The 22,218-nt window shown below is 40.6% G+C and overlaps 1 protein-coding gene across 2 annotated transcripts in view; it reads left to right on the top strand.

The window, feature by feature from the left end:
* Nucleotides 1–22,218, top strand: part of THBS4 (thrombospondin 4) — a 45,836-nt gene that overhangs the window by 15,733 nt on the left and 7,885 nt on the right. For both annotated transcript variants that reach the window (XM_066181239.1, XM_066181238.1), the window contains 12 exons: nucleotides 888–993; nucleotides 6,746–6,828; nucleotides 7,431–7,482; nucleotides 8,815–8,987; nucleotides 12,132–12,269; nucleotides 12,877–12,954; nucleotides 16,266–16,418; nucleotides 17,759–17,863; nucleotides 18,088–18,195; nucleotides 19,747–19,906; nucleotides 20,541–20,659; nucleotides 21,410–21,462. In XM_066181239.1, coding sequence (XP_066037336.1) covers nucleotides 888–993; nucleotides 6,746–6,828; nucleotides 7,431–7,482; nucleotides 8,815–8,987; nucleotides 12,132–12,269; nucleotides 12,877–12,954; nucleotides 16,266–16,418; nucleotides 17,759–17,863; nucleotides 18,088–18,195; nucleotides 19,747–19,906; nucleotides 20,541–20,659; nucleotides 21,410–21,462 — 1,328 coding nt within the window. The remainder of the gene's footprint in view (nucleotides 1–887; nucleotides 994–6,745; nucleotides 6,829–7,430; nucleotides 7,483–8,814; nucleotides 8,988–12,131; nucleotides 12,270–12,876; nucleotides 12,955–16,265; nucleotides 16,419–17,758; nucleotides 17,864–18,087; nucleotides 18,196–19,746; nucleotides 19,907–20,540; nucleotides 20,660–21,409; nucleotides 21,463–22,218) is intronic.

The raw sequence follows: 22,218 nt of genomic DNA, 5'->3' as shown, positions 1-22,218 counted from the left end.
CTATAGTAAGTATGTTATTTGTTTTAAATACAAAATATAGCTTTTTAAATAAAATGAAAAAAACTACTGCCTCCTTCACTTCAATCTAGTTTTTTGGGGACTGGACTTTCTGTAAGAACTAAGCTAATGCAGTAAGGGCAGCTTTTCACTAGCGTCTTACAGTTGTTCTGTATGAGCAATGCTTGTCTGTGTATGTGGCTTTCCTCTTCATGATATGCCAGGAGACTAAAAAAGACAAAACAAAGGGGGGACTCTTTTGGTCCCAGAGTGAAACCCACATCTGTTTGACTTCAATAGCTTTTCTTACTCTATCTGCCAACCAGGAGTTGATAAAGCTTCCTGTCATCTCCCTATCAGCAGTCTGAGATAAACAGTGTCTTCCACAGCATCTCCCATCATCATTAATCAAAAATACTTATTAGAAGGTGCAAGGGCATTCTGCCCCCAAGGTTGCCCACCTACTTTGTTTCATTGCAGTCTTGAAAGTGGGCCTGTTTTTATGGACAGTGACTGAGATGCCCATATTCCTGGCATATATGTACCTGTTTGAGAGGAGAGAAAAAAAGACTGCTTTGGGTGCACTTAAAAAAAATCATATGCCACTGAAATATGTGAACTTCTAAGTATGTGAGATCATATGAATTGGAACAGTAAAAAACAAAGTTTGAAATAAAACAACAGCTATGGGAAAATCTTCAAGGCAGGGATTAAAGATTTTGTACAGTTCAAATGATGACGGATGGTCCTGAGGGGAATGGTGTAGGACCCCTGCATGCATAGGACATGGACTCCCTCTCTTAAAAAAAATCAATTTACTTTGTCTGATATTTCATATTTTTCCCATTGTTGTACTAGAATTGTGAGGTCTGTTTTTCTTGTGAGCCCAGGATACACTAGATGAGCTCAAGCTGGTAGCTGGAGGAACCCTTGCCGAAGTGGGAAACCTGCAGGATTGTTTTCTTCAACAAATTGAGCCTGTACCTCAGTACACTGGTAAGGCCTGCAACTGAGAGTTAAAATTATTCCTAATGATACCACTGTAAGGAAGCTAATGTGGTGAATACTGAAAGTGTGAAGAAGACTATAGTCAACTAATAACAATTACTTGATTAAATTATAGCTATGACATTTTCCTGTAAATGTTTTATAAATAGCTCCGTTTGGAGAGAAAACTGTTGTTGGTGATAAAGCAATGAATGGTTATTTTAGTGAAAGACAAATCTGTAATGATTGAAAGAGGTTTTATAGCCTAATTTGGAAGGAAATTTTTGTGATGATGATCTGTTTGTGTCAGCTTAATAATACTGTAAGTATTCAAATTGCAAACAATTGCACATGGAAGGTAGTACTAAGTGGGGTACATTGCTACAGTCTGTATGAAAGGAAGATGGAGTACCAATATCTACCCATGCACTTATCTGCACAGACAGTATTCATCTCTTGTTGAGCACTGGACTGTCACCAAGAAGGAGCAAGGTGTGATGAAGCTCACAGGAGAGACTGAAGAAAATGTTTGTGCTGTGGCTACAGAGCCTGTATGTCTATGTGGGAAAAGCCATTGCAGAGTAGCCACTAGTCCTGCCACAATTTAACCAAGGCTTTTGTCACCTGCTGAAGGGGACATTGATTTAAAAACACTTCCTTTTCTGCCTGTGCTGAGCATTGTGGAGACTGAGCTGGGAAGAGGGAGGAAGGGAAGGAGCTGAGGGTACTGAGATCCCTGCAGAGCCTCATGGGCTTAATGCAATCCCCTGTGTTAGATGAGGGTGTTTCCCAACCTCTGGATGCAGAAAACCTGTGCTAGACTGTCCCATCTGTAGTAATTCTAGTCCCTGTCCTCTGCCTTTCTGCTGAGGGTGTGAGGGAGAAGAATGGGTTCACACTGTGCATGCAGTCTATTAATATATGACAGCCATGAGAAGGAAACTCAGTTCAAGGTTTGAAATAGAATCTGTAATATGTTCTCTCTCTTGCACCCTTTCCTGTCCCCCCTGCCAAACCCAACCCTCCAGCATTGCTAGTTTTGATAGGTACAGAGACAAGATGCAGACATTTTATGACAGCATCCTGGGTATGTCATGTTAATGTAGGCATCAGTGGTGAGGAGTGCTAACAAAATCTGGTCTACCTTTGAGCTATGTAAATCCTTAGTTCCAGATACTTATATTTCCTTGCTTCTTAACATATATACACTTAGATTAAAAAAGAGTTTTATCCTCAAAGCTCTCTGTTTGAGACTAAATCAACAGGTGTTTGAACATAGAACTGAAGCGTAATTCAGTGTTTGCTTCTGCAAAAACTGGCAGCTCTCTTACGGCAAGTTTCCAAATTACAAACTTGCAACTTTCTCATCTGTAACTTTTTGCTTACTAATCAATAATGCAAATGGTAATATACAGACAGATAGTATCTCTTTGTGGCTGCCTCCACCTGGCCTAGACTCTCAAATTGAGTTGCTTTTAACTTTCAAGTAGAATTAGTATCAATAATAATAATAATAATAATAATAATAATAAACTACTCACATAAATACATTCAAAGTCTACATAGTCAAATCCACCGAAAAAAAGTGGGCGTTCCAACAGAAATTTTAATTTCTCTGCCTTGAACTTTGTCTCTGCTTCATGATGCCCTTCTATGACAATAATATATCAGATAACAATTTGCCTACTGCCAGGAAAAGCTGGAATGAAAATGCTCAGCTATATAGAGGGGTGAGACCTAATATCTTGGTAAAAACATATGCTTTCTTATTAATTGGAAATTAATAATAATTAATTAATAATTGGGCATGCTTTAGACCTGAATAACTACGTGGCTTTGACTGTGTTGTTTCTCATTGCTTTGGCAGCAGCATTCCCTCCATGTTCAGTCTGTGAGGCTGAGACGCCTAAGCAGTGGGATGAGATTATGATGATCAGACATGCACTGAAGATGTTTATTTGGATTTTTGTGTTTGGGTTGGAAAAGAGAATTCAGGGTGCACTGGGTTGGTAGATGAGATTGGTCCTCTGCATGTGATGATCATCACAAGATCATTCCAGTCACAGGGGATCTTTGGAGGTTGTCTAGTTCATGTAGAGTACCTGAACCTGACAAAGTATTTTAAAAATAGCTATGTTGCACCAGAGTGCAAATGTGCAAATGTTCTTTTAACCAAGTTGCTGTTAGAGACAGTATGTAATATAGACCTACAGACAAGAGCATAATGGAATGGAGTCTTGGTGTGGCTTTCTCTGGATGCTTCACTGTTCTCCAGTTCATGATATTCAGAGATCTTGACTGAGAAGTGATGTCTTTGTGGTTTGTACTCAACATACGTGTTTGTCCATGAATCTGTGCAGTCACTTTTGAATGTATGGTGAAGAATGTCTCCTGGCAAGAAATCTATAACACATCTGAGGAATATTTCACTCTTTTTACTTGGAACCTGCCTCTTCTTAATTCCACATGCAACTTGTATGTACAGCTTATTTGGTGAAAGATTATAGGCTGTTCAGAAATGCTTTTTCTTGTCAGCCATCATCTATTCTATGATCATGATTCACTCTCTGGACAAGAAACCACAATATTCCGGAGTTCGAGAAGCTGGACAGTGTTCTCATGGGCATGGTGTGATTCTTGGGATTGTCCCATATGGGGCCAGGATTTGACCCAATAATCTTTATGAGTCCCTTCCAACTCAGGCTATTCTGTGATTCTTTGGGTATCATTCTCTTTGACTGACAATTCAGGATTGGAATGACGCAGACAGAAGCAAGTGTGCTGCTTGAGCCAGAGAGCTGTTTTTCCCAGGAGTGGTGGAAGCAATAGCTATGAGATGTTTCACTGTGGCTGGTGTTTGTGCACGCCTGGGCCAATTGGCTGTGTAATGAAACTGGTTGCCTGCTTGGAATCCAGGGCCCTGTATTTGAACAGGTTGCCTAGAGGAGCTATGGATGCCCCATCAGGAAATGTTGAAGGCCAGGGTAGAAGAAATTTTGAGCATTTTGGTCCAATGAAACGTGTCCCTGCCATGGCAAGGAGGTTGGACTAGGTGATCTTCAAAGCTCTTTTTCAATCCAAAATTCTATGATTCTATACTGCAACATCCTGGCAAGAGAAAGATGGGGCCTTCAGTTCCCTGTTGGTCAGCAATACTTCAGAGCAGTCTCTGAACTTAGTTATTACTGTCAAGGCCGTTCTGTTAATCTTACTGTTAATGCCTCAAGAATATAGAGCTATGGAGCAGCTGAACTGAGAAGTTGCCTTATTAGATATTATGAGTATGGATGAGAGCTATATAGAAGGGACAAATAACTGTATAGCTTCAGGCTGGTACCTTTTGCTTACCTGCTTTCTCCTGGATCCACTATATTGTGGACTGACAGTTTCCTTGAAGGCCTTTGTGAGTACTCATCCCTAAGCACTTGTTATTCTGCCTGCTGTTGGAATTACTTTTAATGGATGAGGGAAAAAAAACCCCCACAAACAAACAGGTGTATTCAGCTATTTCTGCTCTGCTGTCTAAATTTGCACACAGGACACGTCATTTACGGCAGTTTAACCTGTTTAGTCCACCTTTAGTTCAGCAGTCTGCAAAACTGAACTACAGAACAGATCTGGTTTTGATTTAGATGCTAGCCAGCAAACACCATCTGAAGTCTTGAGAATTTTTTGCAGATTTCAATCAATAATGCCTAAATAAGTCTGTGTTTTAAAAATAAAACAAGAACAGACCCCAACATCTGGCCTGACAGCCTGTGTGCCAGGTTCCAAAATACCCATGATACTATGTCCTGTTGTTGTCACCCAAATAAAAATATGGCAAGGTTAGGAGTAGAACAGAGGCAGGCTCTGGAACAGGTGATTCCTGACTCTAAACTTTTTCGGTGTTTTCATGAGAAAATATGAAGTGAAGAAACCATAGTATATAAGGAGTTGGATGGTTCCCACTAGAATGTTTGGAAACAGTTAGACATCCTTTGAAGTACAAAACAATGAGGTAAACATTAAGGGAAGCATTTTTCATATAAGCTTTCAGTACTCACAAAAATAACATGTGAATAAACCTCCCTGAAGCTATCAGGCATAATATCAAAATATCCTGCCTGCCTAGACTGTGGAAGAGCATATATTTGTGAAGTTTGTTTTTAGATACAGACTAAGAGAAGTAAACAAATATCTTCTTCTTGAGAGGTACAAATTCAGAAGTAAGCTGCAAGCAGAAGCAACCATAAACTACTGTGCTAAACGCTCTCTGCTTCTTCTCTCTTACTGGCTCAAAACCAGTGTTTCATTCAAGAGTTTAAAGTCTCCTGTGAAGATCTTGGATTTGATCTGGTCTTCCCTATGGCTCATTACAGATGCAACTTTTGGTCTTGTCTTAGAGGTCTTTAATTTTTTACTCAGTATTGAGTACTGACTTTTGGTGTGAGTTCATAGTGTGTTGAGTAGATGTTTTGTGAGTCCATACGAAGTCTGCACCTGTCAGAAGCAAATGCAGCCATGAAACTTGTGTACAGTGTGATGAGCTGCCTTTGAGAAGAAAAGCCAGGTGACCATTGCTGTTACCAAAAACACTGTTTTGTCAGAGCAGGCACTGTTGATGTCTTCTCAGAGCTTCAGTGAGCTTGCTCAGAAAGCTGGGTAACTGCACTTTGAAGAATATGTGTGAATCAGTTGTGGTTACTGTGCTGTACCAGCAGGACCAGGAAAGTAAGCAAGCACCTGTACTCAGGATTGGTGAACTGCACCAAGGCCACACCTCAAATCCTTGTTCAGTTTTGGGCCCCTCACTTTAAAAACGAGATCCGTGTGCTGGAGTGTGTCCAGTGAAGGGCAACAAGGCTGGTGAAAGGACTAGAAAATATATCATATGAGGAACAGCCAAGAGAGCTGGGTTTGTTCAGTCTCAAGAAGAGCAGGCTCAGTGGGACTTCATTGCTTTCTACAACCACCTGAAAGGAGGGTATGGCCAGGTGGGCACTGGTCTCCTCTGCCATGCCTGCAGTAGGAGGACAACAGGAAATGGCCTTAAACTGAGATGGGAGATTCAGCTTAAGTATTAGAAATATTTTTTCATAATTAGAGTGGTCAGGGCATTAGAATAGGTTTCCCAGGGAGATGGTGGAATTACCTGGAGGTATTCAGGTGGTGTCTGGATCTGGTGCCAAGGTGATGGTTTAGTGGTTTAGGGGTCACAGTGGTAGTGTTGGGTGGATGGTTAGACTGCATGATCTTAAAGGTCTCTTCCAACATTGATGATTCTATAATTCTGATTCTGTGACATGGAATGCACTTACACAGGGTGTCTTCCCATTGCATGCATATATGCTTCATGGCCTTACCTTGCCCTCCTGCCCCAAACAGGTTACCACAAATACCCAGTTCTGAAATCCTGAGGTTTTACTTAGGGTTGCTGGTCTCAGGCCTGGGAGGAACCAGTAGCACTGGTGATGTTAGTTGCCTAGAAGAGCCTTAACTTTGGAATAATGGTAGAATAATCATGATCTTATTTTTCTCTCTGTGGAGAGCTTTTTGCTTTGCCCATTTCTCTGCTATATGAGGAGTTCAGTCCAGAAAAGCCTTGAGTTCAGGAAAATCACACTGTAAAATTTGAGATAAATACTGTGTTTGCTCTCATGATTTCTACAGGGCTTGCATAACAGCAGGGTCTGCCCTCCATGGTTCTTCATCAGAAATTACCATGACAAATGAAGAAAAGTTATGTTGTGCACTCTTTTGCATTGCTCTTTCCCTGCAGGTGATTTTAATAGGCAGCTGATGAGTCAAATGATGCAGATGAACCAAATACTGGGCGATGTGAAAGACCTTCTTAGACAACAGGTACTGTATAGAGGCTTTGGTGTGAAATATCCCAATTTTGCCCATTTGACAGAGTCGGCACAGACTTTAAGTAAGCAGTAAACTCCTGTGTAGAGTTATTGCCTTGAAGGCAGGACACAATTGAGAAGAAATAACCATATATGGTTAACTATAATAATAATTTAACCATATAGGTCCTGGTACACTGTGCTTGCAAGGGAGGGTCATTGAATGTGGGAGTTTATGGAGCTTGCTTATTCAGATCCAGAAAATTTAGTGTCTGGTGAGGGAGTAGGCATCTTAACCCACTATTGGATAGTTGTGGGTCTGTTACATGGAGCTGAAATTGCATTTGTTTCACTTGCTGGTGGCTGTCAGAACTGGAGTTGCTAGTGGCACATTCCATTGGTCAGACAAGGACCTTTGGACCTTTAAAGGTTGAACCTAAGTACATCCATCAACCACATCCTTAATTTTATGGAGTACAAGAGCATCTCATATAAGACCGATTACCTGTGTTGGATGGTTTGAGTGGCACCTTGGGGACTAATGGTTCTTCTCTCAGCCAGGCGCAAACTGGAACTGTCTGTACCTAAATAATATTTATTTTCTATATTCTCAAGGTCAAAGAAACAACTTTTCTGAGAAATACCATAGCTGAGTGCCAAGCATGTGGTGAGTATTCCTGTTATTGCTGGAAATCTAGAAGCAATAGAGAGTTGTTTTAAAACTAGTGTTGGTTGCGTTAGCTTTATGTGGTTTCTAAAAAGTACTTTTTTAAAAATACTGTGTCCAAAGTTCTAGTTGTATTTGTATTTGGATACAAGTTTAAAATAGATTTTCGTTAGAGAAGAGGCTTCCACAGACCAAACAATCACCTACTGGGGGATAAAATGCCACTAAACCAAGCAGTACCACTCGGGCTGTACTGTCAGTTCTCACTCTGCCGCAAAGCTGTGCCACATGTTCCTGTGGAGGGATACACTGTCTCCCGGCTATGTCCTGCACAATCTTCGTAGAAGGACAAGGAAGGAATCATATTCTGCTCTGGCTGGTATTATCAGTCTGAGGAAGATCCTATGCAGTCCACCTAAAGTTTGAATGATTCTGAATAGGCAGCCACTAGTTAACAGCAGTAAGACCCAAAAAGTGGTCTTCATCTTTTCTGTAAATGAAAAAAATGCATTCTTTTACAAATGCCACTGCATGGCCATCCTGTATCACACACAACTGACAATCAGTACACAAGCACAGTCAGTATAAAAACCATTATACTTCCTTATTGTGTGAGATAAAACGTCTTAAACTCATCAGGCCTTTTAGTTGATTTCTTCTTCCAGTCTGTCAGCCTCATCAAAATTCAGGTTGAGCTCTAGGCAGAGTAACCTTTATGTATAAGTGCCAAAGGAAAAGTCAAAATCCTACATGCACTTGTACCAAGGTTCTGTGCCTGTCAGAGTCTCAGAAAGACTCATCTTTGGCTGGTCTCTGTGCACCTAAGCCTGTGTACTTGCATGGGCCTGCTGTGTTTGTAAGCTGCCAGTTGCTCCTTCTTTGTTCTTCTTATTTGTATATTGTCAGAGATGCTGTTATGAAACCAGAACATTGTTTTTCTTATGAAGTGGTTGTGTTGCCAATTTAGCCAGAGAATAGCCCTGTATTTGTACTCTTATACTTGAGTCCCTTGGTCTGAGGTCACAGGCTTTCAGAGTTTCCTTCCCTGGCCAGCAGCAGATGTTTTAGGACTAACCTAGGAGGAAGACTCCCATAGTGTAGCCAGGGGAAGCAGATGGACCTAAAAGAACAGCCTCAATTTCCCCTTGCTGGGGACACAGTAAGTTCCTGAGCCATTCCCAGCATGGAGTCTTTTCAGCCACAGCACAGCTGGCAGCAGCACAGTGCAGGGACATGAAATGTCTTGAGAATTTCTTCAGAATACTTGCCAGCTGAGAGCCATGGTGAACATTTCTTTCAACCACTGAAACTGTTGTTCTTTCTGCCTTAAAGGTTTAGGCACTGTGAGTTTTCCAACTCAGCTTCCTAGGCGCACTAAACCAAAATGTGAAGTTAATTCCTGCTTCAGGGGAGTGAGGTGCATGGAGACAGCAGAGGGATTTCAGTGTGGGCCTTGCCCTGAAGGACTCACGGGAAATGGAGTTACATGCTCAGATATTGATGAGGTAAAATAGTGACTTTCACTGAATTAAAAAGGAGAGCTAAAAAGCGACTGGTTTATGCATATCAATGGGTTGCTAATGCTTGCTGTATTCAGCATTTACTGACTGCTTGCACAGTGAATATTAATACCTTCTGATTTGCTTTTATATCCCTGTTTTGCTGTTTCTTCCCCTTCATGGAGGTTATGTGTGTGAAAACTTGAAATAGTCTGGTGAGTTGAGAAGTCACTTAAAGGAGCTTAATGTTTGGAAAAAAAACCCCAGAACCTAAACCCAACCAAAACAAACTTTTGATGTTGTCATTTCTATTCCACAAGAAGATGCTGTAGCTTCTGTTATAGGCTACAGAAGCACCTTTTTTTTTTTTTTTTTTTTTTTTTTTTTTTTTTTTTTTTTTTTTTTTTTTTAATATGGGCTTTGTCTCTTTAAATTGTGCTCCTGAACCTGCCTCAGAGACCAAAGTCATCTCTTCAACCCAAACTGGAGTGATGTTTGCATCCTTACCTAAAAAGTCTATGAAAGAAAGTAAACAATCATTGTCATTGTTTCTTTTGCTTCTTTGTGTTTGTGTTGAAATCCGATAATGTTGACTTAAATCCAGTTATTTTCTTGTGCTGTATGTTAGAAATTCAGAGCTTGCTTGTATTGAGGACTGAATTAATAAATTTACGATATCTTAAATGATAAAAGAAAACCTGTGTTAATTGGAATGTGCCACTTGGAACAGAAACGACTAAACCCTTTACAGGTTTACTGCATTTTTTCTGTGGGATGATTTTTACCATTACTCTTTAGTCTTTTTTGTGGAAAAGCACCTGGATGTAGTAGACCAAGGAACCAGCTGAATTGGGTCATAAACTGTGCTTGTGGATGACACAGTACTACCAGTGTACCTGTTTAATAATGTAAACCAGCAGAAGCAATTCCCTTTTTCTCCTTCCTAGCCAGCAGGAAATGTGCTTCAACTGCTCTTTTGATTTATACCCTCCTGTAGATGATAAGGTGAGGATGTGATTGTCCCTTACACCTGCCCGTGAAAAACGCTGAGGAGAGAAAGTGAGTTGAGTGTGACGGTTTCCTGAGGCGTTGGCAAAGTCTCTTTGTTTTGCCTTTCGTGGCATGAACTGTGTCTGCTGCAACAAAAGGCACAGAAAATGGAGGTGAAGCTCTGAAATGTGAATGCAAGTGATGAATCCAAGACAGCTGTGGTACATGTTTCATGCTATAGACAGGCCTGGTATGAGACTCAAACCAGCCTAGGTGGAGCCTGCCAGTACGGATGGGTTTCACCTCCTGAGCTATTTTCAGACTGAGGCAAAGCATGGCAATAATCTCCTCCCTGCCGTTTTCAGGATTGGAGCAACTCTACCCATTACAGCAGTGGTGGAAAAAGAAACAGAGACTGGTTTATGGTGTCTTGATATAACAGTGTTTGTCTGTTAGCAGTCAGGCTCTAATCACTGGAGATTCATGTACCTTCATCTTCCTGCCACCACTCTACATGACAGACCTGCTTTCACATTAGAAACAGCAAGGAGTTTTTGCCAAACTTGTGTCATAGAAATACAGTCTTGCTTATTACAAAGTCTTTATGTGGACACTGCCCTTACAATGCCACCTTGTCAGGAGCAGTTTTGTTCATCAGCAAATACCTACTTAATCAGCAGGATTTTTACTCAGATTTGTACAGGGAGAAATAAAGAAGCAATAAACGGCAATAATTTTGAATTGTCTAATGAGAGGGGATGTGTCATATTACTTGTTTTCCTGACTTAGCTGATATGCAGGAAAGTTTTTTTGGTTGGCTGGTTGGTTTGGTTTTTTAAAAAAAATTTAAGCCTTTTATGAATGAACTATTTCTGTACTTCCTAATAATAGTCATTTTAAAAGAAGTTATTGTACAAATTCTGATAAAGATGAGTCTGGAAGATCCCTCACTAAGAGCTGCCATAATCTTTCCCGAGGTTGTTAGCATCTCCGCAGTATACTCCCTAATTCATTACCAGTTTGAAGACATTACTTTGGTATTCTGGTGCCCATTATCTTGGGATCTGCAGCTCTGCTCGGTGTGCTGTGTAGTTTGGGTGCCCTCTGCTGCCTACAATAAAGAATCCACAGCAGAAGAAGGAGGCACAAAATGTCTGTCCTAGGATTGAGGTTTTCCTTATATTACTGATTGACGTACTACAAATAAGTCTTTCTGTCAAACACACTTGGATATTAAACCTACCTTTTCTTGCTTCCGTGTGTGTGTGTTTGGTTACAAGTTGTGTGACTCTTGTAGGTGAATACTGTCAGGTTTGTTCTCCCTCCATCTTGCAGATGCTTTTCTGTTAGTGATGGAAGGAGAAAAAAAAGGCATTTTTAAAAAACTCTTTAGTATTTCTTTCTCACGTTTCTCATTTATTGTTGTCTTTGAGCCCCGGGAAGCAGGATGGCACACTGATGTTTTTGGTACTTTTACAAATATTACTTAGCAGCTAGTGTTGATATCAGAAAGGCAGCAATGCAGGGTGTGTTTCCCAAACTGGCATCCACAAGCCCAGTGAAATTGGTCGCAGCTGTTTTGTAAAACTGCATAAGGCAATGAAGTGTATGATGCCTTCAGGCCAAGGGTGATTTTGTGGGTATGTGATATTTTGGGAGAAGTTCCAAGGACTGCCTGTGGGCCTCCGGTCTAGAAATGTGTGGATGCCACTGACACATCCCTGCATATCTGGCTTATGTTTGGATTCCTTCTGGCTATGAGATTTTCCAAATGTAAATGAAGGAAAATGCTGCTGGCACTTCTGTGTGTACAAAACACATTAGAAGGGTTGGAGTTATGTGGCTTTCCTGATACTGTGGTCTGGACCCTTCCAGGAGTCTTTCAGCCTCCAAGGGATCTGAATCTGTCCAGCTAAAGGAAGGATTCAGGATGAGAGTTTAGGACATCAACTACAAGCTGTAATGGAAGGCTGCAAATACTATTTTAATTTAGCTGAAGACTTACTGAGGTCAGAAATACCTGCAGAGAGGGTTTCCTCTCTGAACAGTGGACATACATGTGTTGCATATAGCATTGCCTTTGGTGAGAGGTCTGTACACACAGCCAGAGCCAGGATGTTACTGAAGCACAAACATGGTTGGTTTGTTTTCCTTTTGCAGTGTCGTTACAACCCTTGCTTCCCTGGGGTGCGATGTGTGAACGCTGCTCCAGGTTTCCGATGTGAGGCCTGTCCTCCAGGATACACGGGACAAACTGTGCAAGGGATAGGACTCAGCTATGCCAAGAGCAATAAGCAGGTGAGTGGTAGCACCTCCATGACAACTTCCATTGCAAGGTGCTGGTTTTATATTAGCGGTGCGTCTGTATTGCATTGTATTTATTTTTCAGTCGTTCCGTAATTGCCTTATGCTGTTAGGCAGAGCTCAGAGTGTTTCAGTTAGAGATCTGAATTGTGTTTGCGTAGGTTTAATGGGGGTGTTAACAATCTAATACTCTTGACTGGCATAGAGACAAGAAAAAAATGTCATTATCTTTGTAAGTATCTCTGATCAACTTCAGGGGGCTCTGTTGATTCCTGTAAACTGGCTTTGAACTAGGAAGAAAATTATTAAAAAAGCCTATTATACTTTTTTTTTCTTTTTCTTTTTTTTTTTTTGCATATTTGTGTAAGTGCCCTGGAATGGGAACACAGGTTTTTGTAAATTCTTCTGGGTGAACCAGACCAGTTGAAATTTTGTTTTCTTCAGGATTTGGAAAGTTAGATGATGGATATCTCTGTAACATTCTGAGAGCAGTTTCAGGAGAGGCTACATCTCTTTACTAGTCTTAAACTGGGGTGTTGTTTCTTCAGTCTTCAATCTCAATAAATTGACATTATTATTTGTGGATTTGGTTTACTGCTAGGTCTGCTTAGATATTGATGAATGTCAGAATGGAGGACTTGGACTCTGTGTTCCAAATTCCCATTGCATAAACACTTTGGTAAGCATCTTTTCATTTATGCCTTTAAAAAATTTATTGTTTTAAAATTCCATGAGGCTACGATTGGATTTATGGGTCTGATGAAAGAGCAATTATTAATGCGATTTTTTTCTTTGTCCTCTTATAAATCAAAAAAGTCTTTCCTCTTTTCCGAGCCAATAATAAAAAAATCAACACTTGATTTATCATGAACACATCCATCTGAATTGTATCCTTATCACTTTCTCTGAAGAGCAGAAGCTCTTCTCTCCATACTATCCAGTGATGTGTTTTTATGGGTATGTTATTGCCAGAAACCTCCTTTGAAAGATTAAACCTCTGCTTCCCATATCTCCTGCCTTCTGAGAGCTGCTGCAACAAGCCATTCCCCTGGGTGTTCTCTTTATAGGAGTTATGCATACAGTAACAGGTGCTCTCTTTATAGGAGTTAAGCATACAGTAACAGTAACAGCCGTGACTGCACCCAAACAGTAACAGCTATCCCTCTAAATAAATGGAAACAGAGAGAGCTGCAATTGGTGCAAGACCGTTAATGCCCATAGATATTAAACCCATGAGAGCAAGCGTAGGAGAAGTGAAAATGGTTTGAAAGACGTTAGGATCCAATAAAAAGGGCATACAATCACTTTAGTGCTCTGAAGCAAGTTGGACATAGAATCACACGATCATAGAATCATTTATGATAGAAAAGACCCTTAAGGCCAAGCCCAACTCTTAACACAGCACTAAATAATCCCACCACTACACCGTTTTCCCAACTGTCACATCCACACCTATTTTGAACTTTCAAGAATAGTGAGTCCACCACTTCCCTGGGCAGCCTGTTTCAATGCTTGACAGTCCTTTGTGTAAAAAAATTCTTGCTAATATTCAACCTTGATCTCCCCTGACCTGAGTGAGCCTGAGGCCATTTCTTCTTGTCCTATCACTTCTTATTTCGGATAAAAAACTGAACACTACCCACCTATAGCATTCTATCTGGTACTTGCAGAGTGATAAGGTTCCCCCTGAGCCTCCTTTTCTCCAGGCTAAACACCCCCAGCTCCCTTGGCCACTCCTCATAGGAGTGCTCCAGACCCTCACCACCTCCATTGCCCTTCTCTGGACTCACTCCAACACCAGAATGACTTTCTTGAAGTGAAGAGCCCAAAACTGGACACAGAATTTGAGATGTGGCCTTACCAGTGCCCAGCACAGGGGGACAATCCCCACCCTGCTCCTGCTGGCCACACCATTGCTGATCCAGGCCAGGATGCCATTGGCCTTCTTGGCCACCTGGGCACAGCCTGGCTCATGTTCAGTCACTGTGACCAGCACCCCCAAGTCCTTTCCAGCCACTCTGCCCCAGCCTGTGGAGCTGCCTTGAGGAACAGCACCTGTGACCAGCCACCAGCTGGATGTAATTCCACTTACCACTCCTCTCTGTGCCCAGTCATCCAGGCAGTTTTTTACCCAGTGAACATCTGCCCAAACCATCAGCTGCCAGTTTTACCAAGGGATTGCTGTGGGAGATGGTGTCAGAGGCTCATCCACTGAGCAGGTCACCCTGTTACAAAACAAGCAGGACCTGCCTTGCATAAATGTGTGCTGTCTGGAGCTGATTCCCTGGTTGTCCTGTACATGCCACAGGCTTTCTTCATAGCAAGAGAAAGGTTAAAAGTATCCTTCAGGTATAAAGGTGGTCTTTTCTACAGCAAGGTACTGTCGAGGCTATCATTTGTATTCAGTGTTAGCTTTCTTTGAGAATAAGCTTGTTTTCTTAGGGCTGCTTTCACTCTTCAGGATGTTTGTATCTTTTCTTTAATATCTAGGACATTTACTGTCACATTTTGTATCTTGCTGCATGACTAGACATGCAGCCTCTTTGGGAAGCCATCAGGCCCTGTCTGAAGAGGGCAGGCACCAAGTGTTCTGCCATCTGTCAAAACAGAGCAGTGTGGAGTTGCTAATCCTGTATCCCTTCAGAAACAGTCTGGTCTGGAAATGCTGCCTTAGAGGCAATTTTAATGCATACCAGAGCTTGATATAGGACAAAATATACTGAGCAAATTCAGCAGACTCCAGAATATACTACCCTGGCATCCATTAGGATAAAGTGCACAGGCTGGTGTGTTTTAAATAAGCCATACCATTTGCGTGGCCCAGGGATTATTTTACTCTTCTGTCATCTGTTTATTTTCATCTTCATCCTGAAAGTATGCAGACAGAACAGAGTTAAAATTTGTAACAAATTTAGGAATAGGGGAAAAGAAATAATGCCCATCTGGACAGTAAGTAAATTTCTCTGTGATGGTGGACTATGACAGTTCTGACAGTTCTTCCAACAGACTTTGCACATGAAGAGTGAAGTTGTATGAAGCACCTCCATTTCACCAATGGTTAGATACATATGTCTGTCAGAGATCTGTCCATTTCTGTCCCTTGACATGTCAAAAACTAATTATTCTCTGTAAGATAAAAAGATTGTTTTCAATTGACTTTTATGTTATAAGTTACAGGTCTATAAGAATGTGAGACAGAGACAAAAGCCAGATTGGATTCCTGAAGAAGACTTTACCTTGTCAGCATTTATCTGTTTGTATCTTGTATAGTGATTGTCCCAGCACACAATGAGATTCCTTTGCTTAGCTCCTTTGTGTTTGTTTACACAAGAGAGTAATACATATGAGATACATATGCATGTGTCATGGTAAACTATAACAAAAACTTACATGGATGTTTTTTATTGCTGTGTAAATGAGGATGGCTGTGTCTTCAGATACAGAATCTTTTTCAGAAGAAAAAGATTCAGATCAAATTGGCTTAAAAACATTTTAGCTTAAAAAATAAAAGAGGACAAAGACATGATGAACTTTCTTATCTATCTTTAATTAAAATGTGTGTCTAGTTGCCTTTAGATAAACTGATAGGTGTGCTTTACAGTGAAATAAGATCATCCAGCCTGATTAATCAGCTGCTGCTTAGAGTTTCAGCACAAAGTTTCAGCCTCCTGGAAGCAGCACAGGGTGATGACGCTGGCAAGGACAAGGCATCATGAAGAAGCCTTTGCTGCTACATGACTTTTTTCTGGCTTAACAAAACACTGGTCTAAACAGGCAAGAGTTGACTATGTTTTCCAGCATGCACTTTGGGAGTCAAATACCATTTTCCTGTAGAAAATAAAGTTTGTTCACAGTACAAGAGGCCTCAGTGGATGAAAAGCTACACTTGGACAGCATAAACAATATGACTTGACTCTTGCTCTTGTGCTTGCTTTAAAAAGAGAAAAAAGTACCATTAAAAGGCTGGCTGGTGACTTTTTGTTCTTACAGGGGTCTTACCACTGTGGCCAGTGCAAACCAGGATATACAGGAGACCAAACCAGGGGATGCCAGGCTGAACAGAGCTGTAGGAATCGAGCCCTCAATCCATGCAGCATCCATGCCCGTTGTATTGAGGAGAGGAGAGGAGAGGTGACATGTATTGTGAGTTCATTAATTCATGCATTTTTACAGTGAAATCCAGCCTTTTTTAGGCTGGAAATAAGAAAGGCTTTGTGGTCATTTTACACAGTCAGATGTTTTACCAATTGTGGCACACTGGCCAAGACCAGCTGTGAAAAATGGCTTGCAATTGTTTTGTTCTTGCCACATGTCTGCAAAGCAGCCATATTCATGTATCATATTCACTGTGTCTGTGTAATGAGATCTTTACTTTTGTAGACTTTCTGTAGTCTCCTCAGAAAAGACTGTCAAGTGTCACTCTACAGAAAACATCACAAGGACAAATTCCTCTCCGGGTGCTCAGCTACATAGCTGTCAGTAAGGATCCTTTCTGCATAGCCAACATGCCTGTATTTGCTGGCTGATAGAGACAGTGTTTTTTAAACTGACACGACAGATTCCAGGCACAGGGAGGCTGTACTATGCTTACCAGCTATGGAAGCAGAGGAACACAAGTAGGATATGAACATTTACATATACTAAGAGTATACTGAAGTATATTACTTAGTTTTTCCATCTTGTAACAGAAAGCAAGAGACTAATCCTGTGTCCTAAATTTGGATACAGTGCATGCTTTTGCTGGCACTTCCTTTGGTCTCATTTTTAAGTACATCTGTTTCAAAGATAAGTAATCTAGGATATTTTAAGTCCATGCTGTAATGGGAAGATGCCTAGATGCTTGTAGTAGGCAAGTCCTGGTTTTAAGGGAAGGCCAGATTTTGACATGCAGTTCTTTTCTTATGTCTTTGACAAAAATGATGTGTTGGTTTGAAACCGGGATAATTTAATTGGCTAGGAGAAACTTGTGTGCATATGCATTTGTTTTGCAGATGCAAACTTAGTAATTGCCACCACAGTTTTGTCTTAAAACTTCCTCTAGTTGCAGATGTGTCCTTGAGACACTGAACAAAACACAGTCATCCCACCTAACCATGTGCCCCTTGCCAAGATGCTAGGTGCATACTCTACCCAGGTCTCCTCTTTTCTTTTACTCAACCAGACAGTGAGGAGCCAAAATTAGTTCCTGGCCAGTGTCTATAAGAAATCTATAGCTCCAGCTGAAATCATTAGGTTGGCAGGCAGACATTCCAGTTGCCAGCTAGTTGTAGCTCTTTTCTAGCTGTGTCTGGATACACTGCAGCATCTCTTCATGTGGAAAGAAAACCTTTGTTTCAAGCTCTCTGTACCTCATTGTACTTCAGTATTTGGCCATGACTTCCATATGCTGCTGTTTTCAAAACTGGTGTGAATTTTCCTTCTTGAATATTTCTACAGTGCCTCATTAACCTTTTGATAATACTATCATGATGTTTTATTGATAGTGTGGCATTGGCTGGGCTGGTGATGGTTATATTTGTGGAAAAGATGTTGACATCGATGGCTACCCTAATGAAGAACTCTCGTGCTCTGCTGAAAACTGCAGAAAGGTACGAAATGCTTTCTTAATTCTATAATAATTCAGAGCAAGAAGGGATAAAGAGGAAGACTGTAAGAAACATAACTCTGTGTATTCATCTTTCATTCCAGATATTGAATTCTATTTAGCTTGATAATTAATTTGTAATTTATTAATTATAGAAAAAAGTAATTCAGATTTTAAAGGCATCCAGTTTACCTATAGAACACCAGACTTACCTCCTTTTTTGTCTAGGACAATTGCAGATTTGTCCCAAACTCTGGACAAGAAGATGCTGATGGTGATGGGATTGGAGATGCCTGTGATGATGATGCAGATGGAGATGGCATTCCTAATGAGCAGGTGTTGTGTATAGATCAGGATGCCGGGGTCTGTGCAAACAGAAGGATTTCCCATTGCTGCAGTAGGAAGTGATTCTGAAATCTGTCTCACTGCTGTTTGCCAGAGATTGTTACATACCCCTCACTGTCAGTGGCCCCTTAAATCCTTTTTCTTTTATATAATCCTCATTCTTACAAGACGTAAACCACACAGCCTTAAATCCTACCTGTGTATCCTCCATTACTACCTTTTATTATTTAATTCTAGAGCTTTTTGTGTATAGAGCTTGTGTCCTTCTGTCACGCTGTCCCACAGCATGACCTTCAGGAACATTACGTGCATTAACATTTTTCTATTTAAAGAGCAGGTTGACCTGATGATACATTTCATCAGGGATCCAAAACCCACATAAATGAATGTGTGTCTTGCCAATAACTTGAAAAAACTTTGAATCCTGTCCTCAAAGTAGAAGAGGTTTCCATGTGGATAAATACAGCAGAATATATTAGAGGATACATTCAGATTGGAAAAGCTGTTTTGTTTTCACCCTGTATTCTTAAAAGCCTGCTGTTGTTCTTTATTAAGATTGTTAACTGATGCTGCTTAATGTGCTTCCAAGTCAAGAAGAATATGTTATCCAGAGTACAAATGTCCCCCCTGGAGCTAGGGCAGACTGCCAGTCACAGAAAGTCTGGGACAGACTAGCAGTCACAGAAAGATCTGTCTCAGGCTGTTTTGCCACAGAGTTCCATGCTAAATACTGCTAGCTTAAATCAACTGGTTTTATTAATGTTCTAAAATGAAAAAATTAAATTCTCCTACAACTGTAAATCCATTTGCCAGTTCAGCACCTTCATAATCAAGTAACTGCTATATTATCTCTAGTCTCTGTTGTTCTTCTCTATGGGCAACAGGATGAGGTCACGGTGTGCTAGATAGGTATAGAAATTTTATACCACTTGGAAATAAAATTTTCTCCGTATACCTTTTGGTGGACTTTACAAGTCAATAGCAGCTTGCTTGAAACAAACAAAGCTACCAAAACCATGCAAAAACCAGTACCTTTTTGCATCAAGATGTTCTTTCCCCAGTTTCTAGCTAGTCTGTACCAGAAGGGGGCAATGTCCTTTCACTGAGAGCATCTGCAAACCTTGCCAGAATCTCGGAACTGCAGGTTTTGAGAAAGACCATGTGAGAAATCTCGGATACCAAAACAGGTTCTTCACCATGCACCCATGCAAAATGGGAATCAGAAATAAAGGTTATAAGTAAACCCTTATGGTACTGGGTATTTGTGATTAGGGTTCCCACAGTGTGGTTCAAAGCAGAGCTTTGAGGGAGCAAGTGAAATCTGATCCAGAGCTAATACTGACAAAAAATGTCAAAACTGCTCACAATATTTTGTTGTTTTGGGTTGGTTTGGTGTTTTTTTTTGTTTTGGTTTTGATTGTTTGTTTGTTTGTTTGTTTTGTTGGATTTTTTTTTTAATAGTAGAAAGTGTTTTATACATCAGCTAAAGTAGAAATTAAAGATTCATGACCTAACCGATGTGTGACTTTCTGTCTCTTGCAGGATAACTGTGTTTTGGTTCCCAATGTTAACCAGAGAAACAGTGACCAAGATATATTTGGGGATGCTTGTGACAACTGTCGTAATGTCCTGAATAATGACCAGAGGGACACAGATGGTGATGGGAAAGGAGATGCTTGTGATGATGACATGGATGGAGATGGTTGGTGATTTTTTCACTTTCAGCTTCTCTGGTGTCATTCAAATTTGCCCAGAGTGTGTGCAGCATATTAGGAGGTTTCGTGTCACCAGCTGTAACACATAGTATTTCTTCATTAATTTAGTTAATACATATCTTAACCTGAATTGGAAGCACTGTACACTGCAACAAAGAAACCAAGCCATGTTTCATGTAGAACTTAAGGTTCAGCATTTCCTTAAAGGTACAAACATTCCAGAGCATCCAGATGCTGCAAGCCACTGGTACCTGAGAGCTACATAATATATTTTTTTCATTGCTTTAGGAGGCTTGAAAGAAGTGAAAAAAATCACAACCTTTCAAATGTAATTTAAAAAATGAGATGTCCCATCCTGTAAGTTGTGATAGAGGAACAGGATAGAATGAATTGTGTGTAATTAAAGGGTGTGATGTGGTGGGCAACTGTGCTTTAGCAAGATGTTCTTAATTACTATTAAATAAGTGATGCACAATAAGATTTACTGTGCAGGCTTATAATTTCATTGCAGGATTAAGTAGACACTGAAAAGGAATAGTGTCTTTACTGTTTTAATGTTTATATTGTCCAGTATGGACAAATCTGGGAATTGTATTTAAAACACAATCCACTTTACTCTAGGTGTTAAGAACCTTTTGGATAATTGTCAGAGGATCCCCAATGAAGACCAGGAGGACACAGATAATGATGGTGTTGGTGATGCCTGTGACAGCTGCCCTACAATCAGCAACCCAAATCAGGTTAGCTTGCAGAAGGAAAAATTATTCTTGTTTAGGGAGAGGGACTGCTGAGGCCTAAAAAGGTGCAAGAGAATGAAGCAACCCATGCAGCCACAGTGTTTATATTTTAATTATAAAGTGTATTTCCTGGATAATATAGTATATATCTAGGTATTCAGGAAAGTTTTCCAGACCTGTTGACTATCCTCATGTGAGAAAGGGGAGCCAGCAGTTGTACTCTCACAGTTTGGCATTTTGTTAGGACCTCTGCTTGGCATGTATCTTCTACTCTCATGCTCTGAAATGGGCTCAACAGATTTCAATGCCAGACTCCACACAGGGCTGTGATTTAGTTACACTTGATATTTCTTTAATCAGGACAAAAAGCCTGGTGTTCTTATTTATCAAAACTTTCTGTGCTCCTTGGTGAGAAGTCAATTGTAACTTTTCACATGTTGGAATTCTGATTTCACCACCTGTGACCAATGAAAATGTTGGAACTATAGAGAAACATGGTGGATTTTTAAAGACGCTTAAGAAATAAACCTTGGCTAAGATTAACCGTGTTTATTCACCGTCTTTTTCTTTTTATAAAACTGAATTTTTGGTTAGATGAATGGTGCAAGAGAGAAAATATATTTTGTAAAACAAGTGCCTTTTCATGCTTCTACTTTAGATGTATTTGATTTGGTTGTGTTTTGATTTAATCCTGCAATTTAAATAGATGCTCTTGACCACTGATACTGGAACTTTGTCTGTTCTCTTTTGCAGTCTGATGTCGACAATGACCTGGTTGGAGATTCCTGTGACACCAATCAGGACAGGTATGCTGTGAGAGAGGCTAGTCCTGAGCTGAAACATGCTGCTGATTCCTGGAGAGCTGTAATCCATCAGGCTAGCCTGGATTTAATTCCGGAGAGATGTTATTTCAAAAACAGTGTTAGGATTTATTAGCCTTGTTTGTTCACTTCCCTATGGTAGTACACTTACAGGGCCTTCACCCTTATAGCTATTCACACAGGCTTCCTCTGAGTTCCTGTGGAAGTGACATTCAAGCAGTTCTTTGGCTGTAAAACCCAGACCACTGCTCAGAGCTTCTTAGAGAGAAAATGTCTTTCCTTTTTTTCTTAATTTTTCATTCCTCTTTTATTTCTCTGTTTCTTTAGCATAAATTTCACAGGTAAAGGTTCTGTGTTTTTCCTTAAGAACCTAGTGTTGCAGAAACAAAATTTTATTGTCAAGTGTAAAACATTTGCAGAGCAACCCCTTTGCTTTAGCACAGCAAGACTGGCAAGGATCCTCTGTCTATGGCTATCATATGCCTTGAGCATTCACAGGAGCACATCCCATGACAAATCCCATCACTTGTCTGGAAGCAGCTTCTGCATAACCAGCTTAAGGGATGGCAGGTCCTCCCATGTGCACCTCACTTACAAGAGGCAATAGTAATGATAAATCCTGTGCTGTCACCATTTCATCAGCCACAGACATCTGCAGCTTTTCACCCCAGGGCCCTTGGTGGTGGGTGCTGCTCTCTGCAAAGAGACCTGCAGGGAGCCCACTTCCCTGTCTCTGCAGGC

This window comes from Chamaea fasciata, unplaced genomic scaffold (genome assembly GCF_029207755.1).
Source record: "Chamaea fasciata isolate MVZ Bird 193981 ecotype frontalis unplaced genomic scaffold, bChaFas1.0.hap1 SCAF_4, whole genome shotgun sequence".
NCBI lineage: Eukaryota > Metazoa > Chordata > Aves > Passeriformes > Sylviidae > Chamaea > Chamaea fasciata.
The sequence above is the reverse complement of the archived record's forward strand: the minus strand, read 5'-3'. Positions and strand labels throughout refer to the sequence as shown.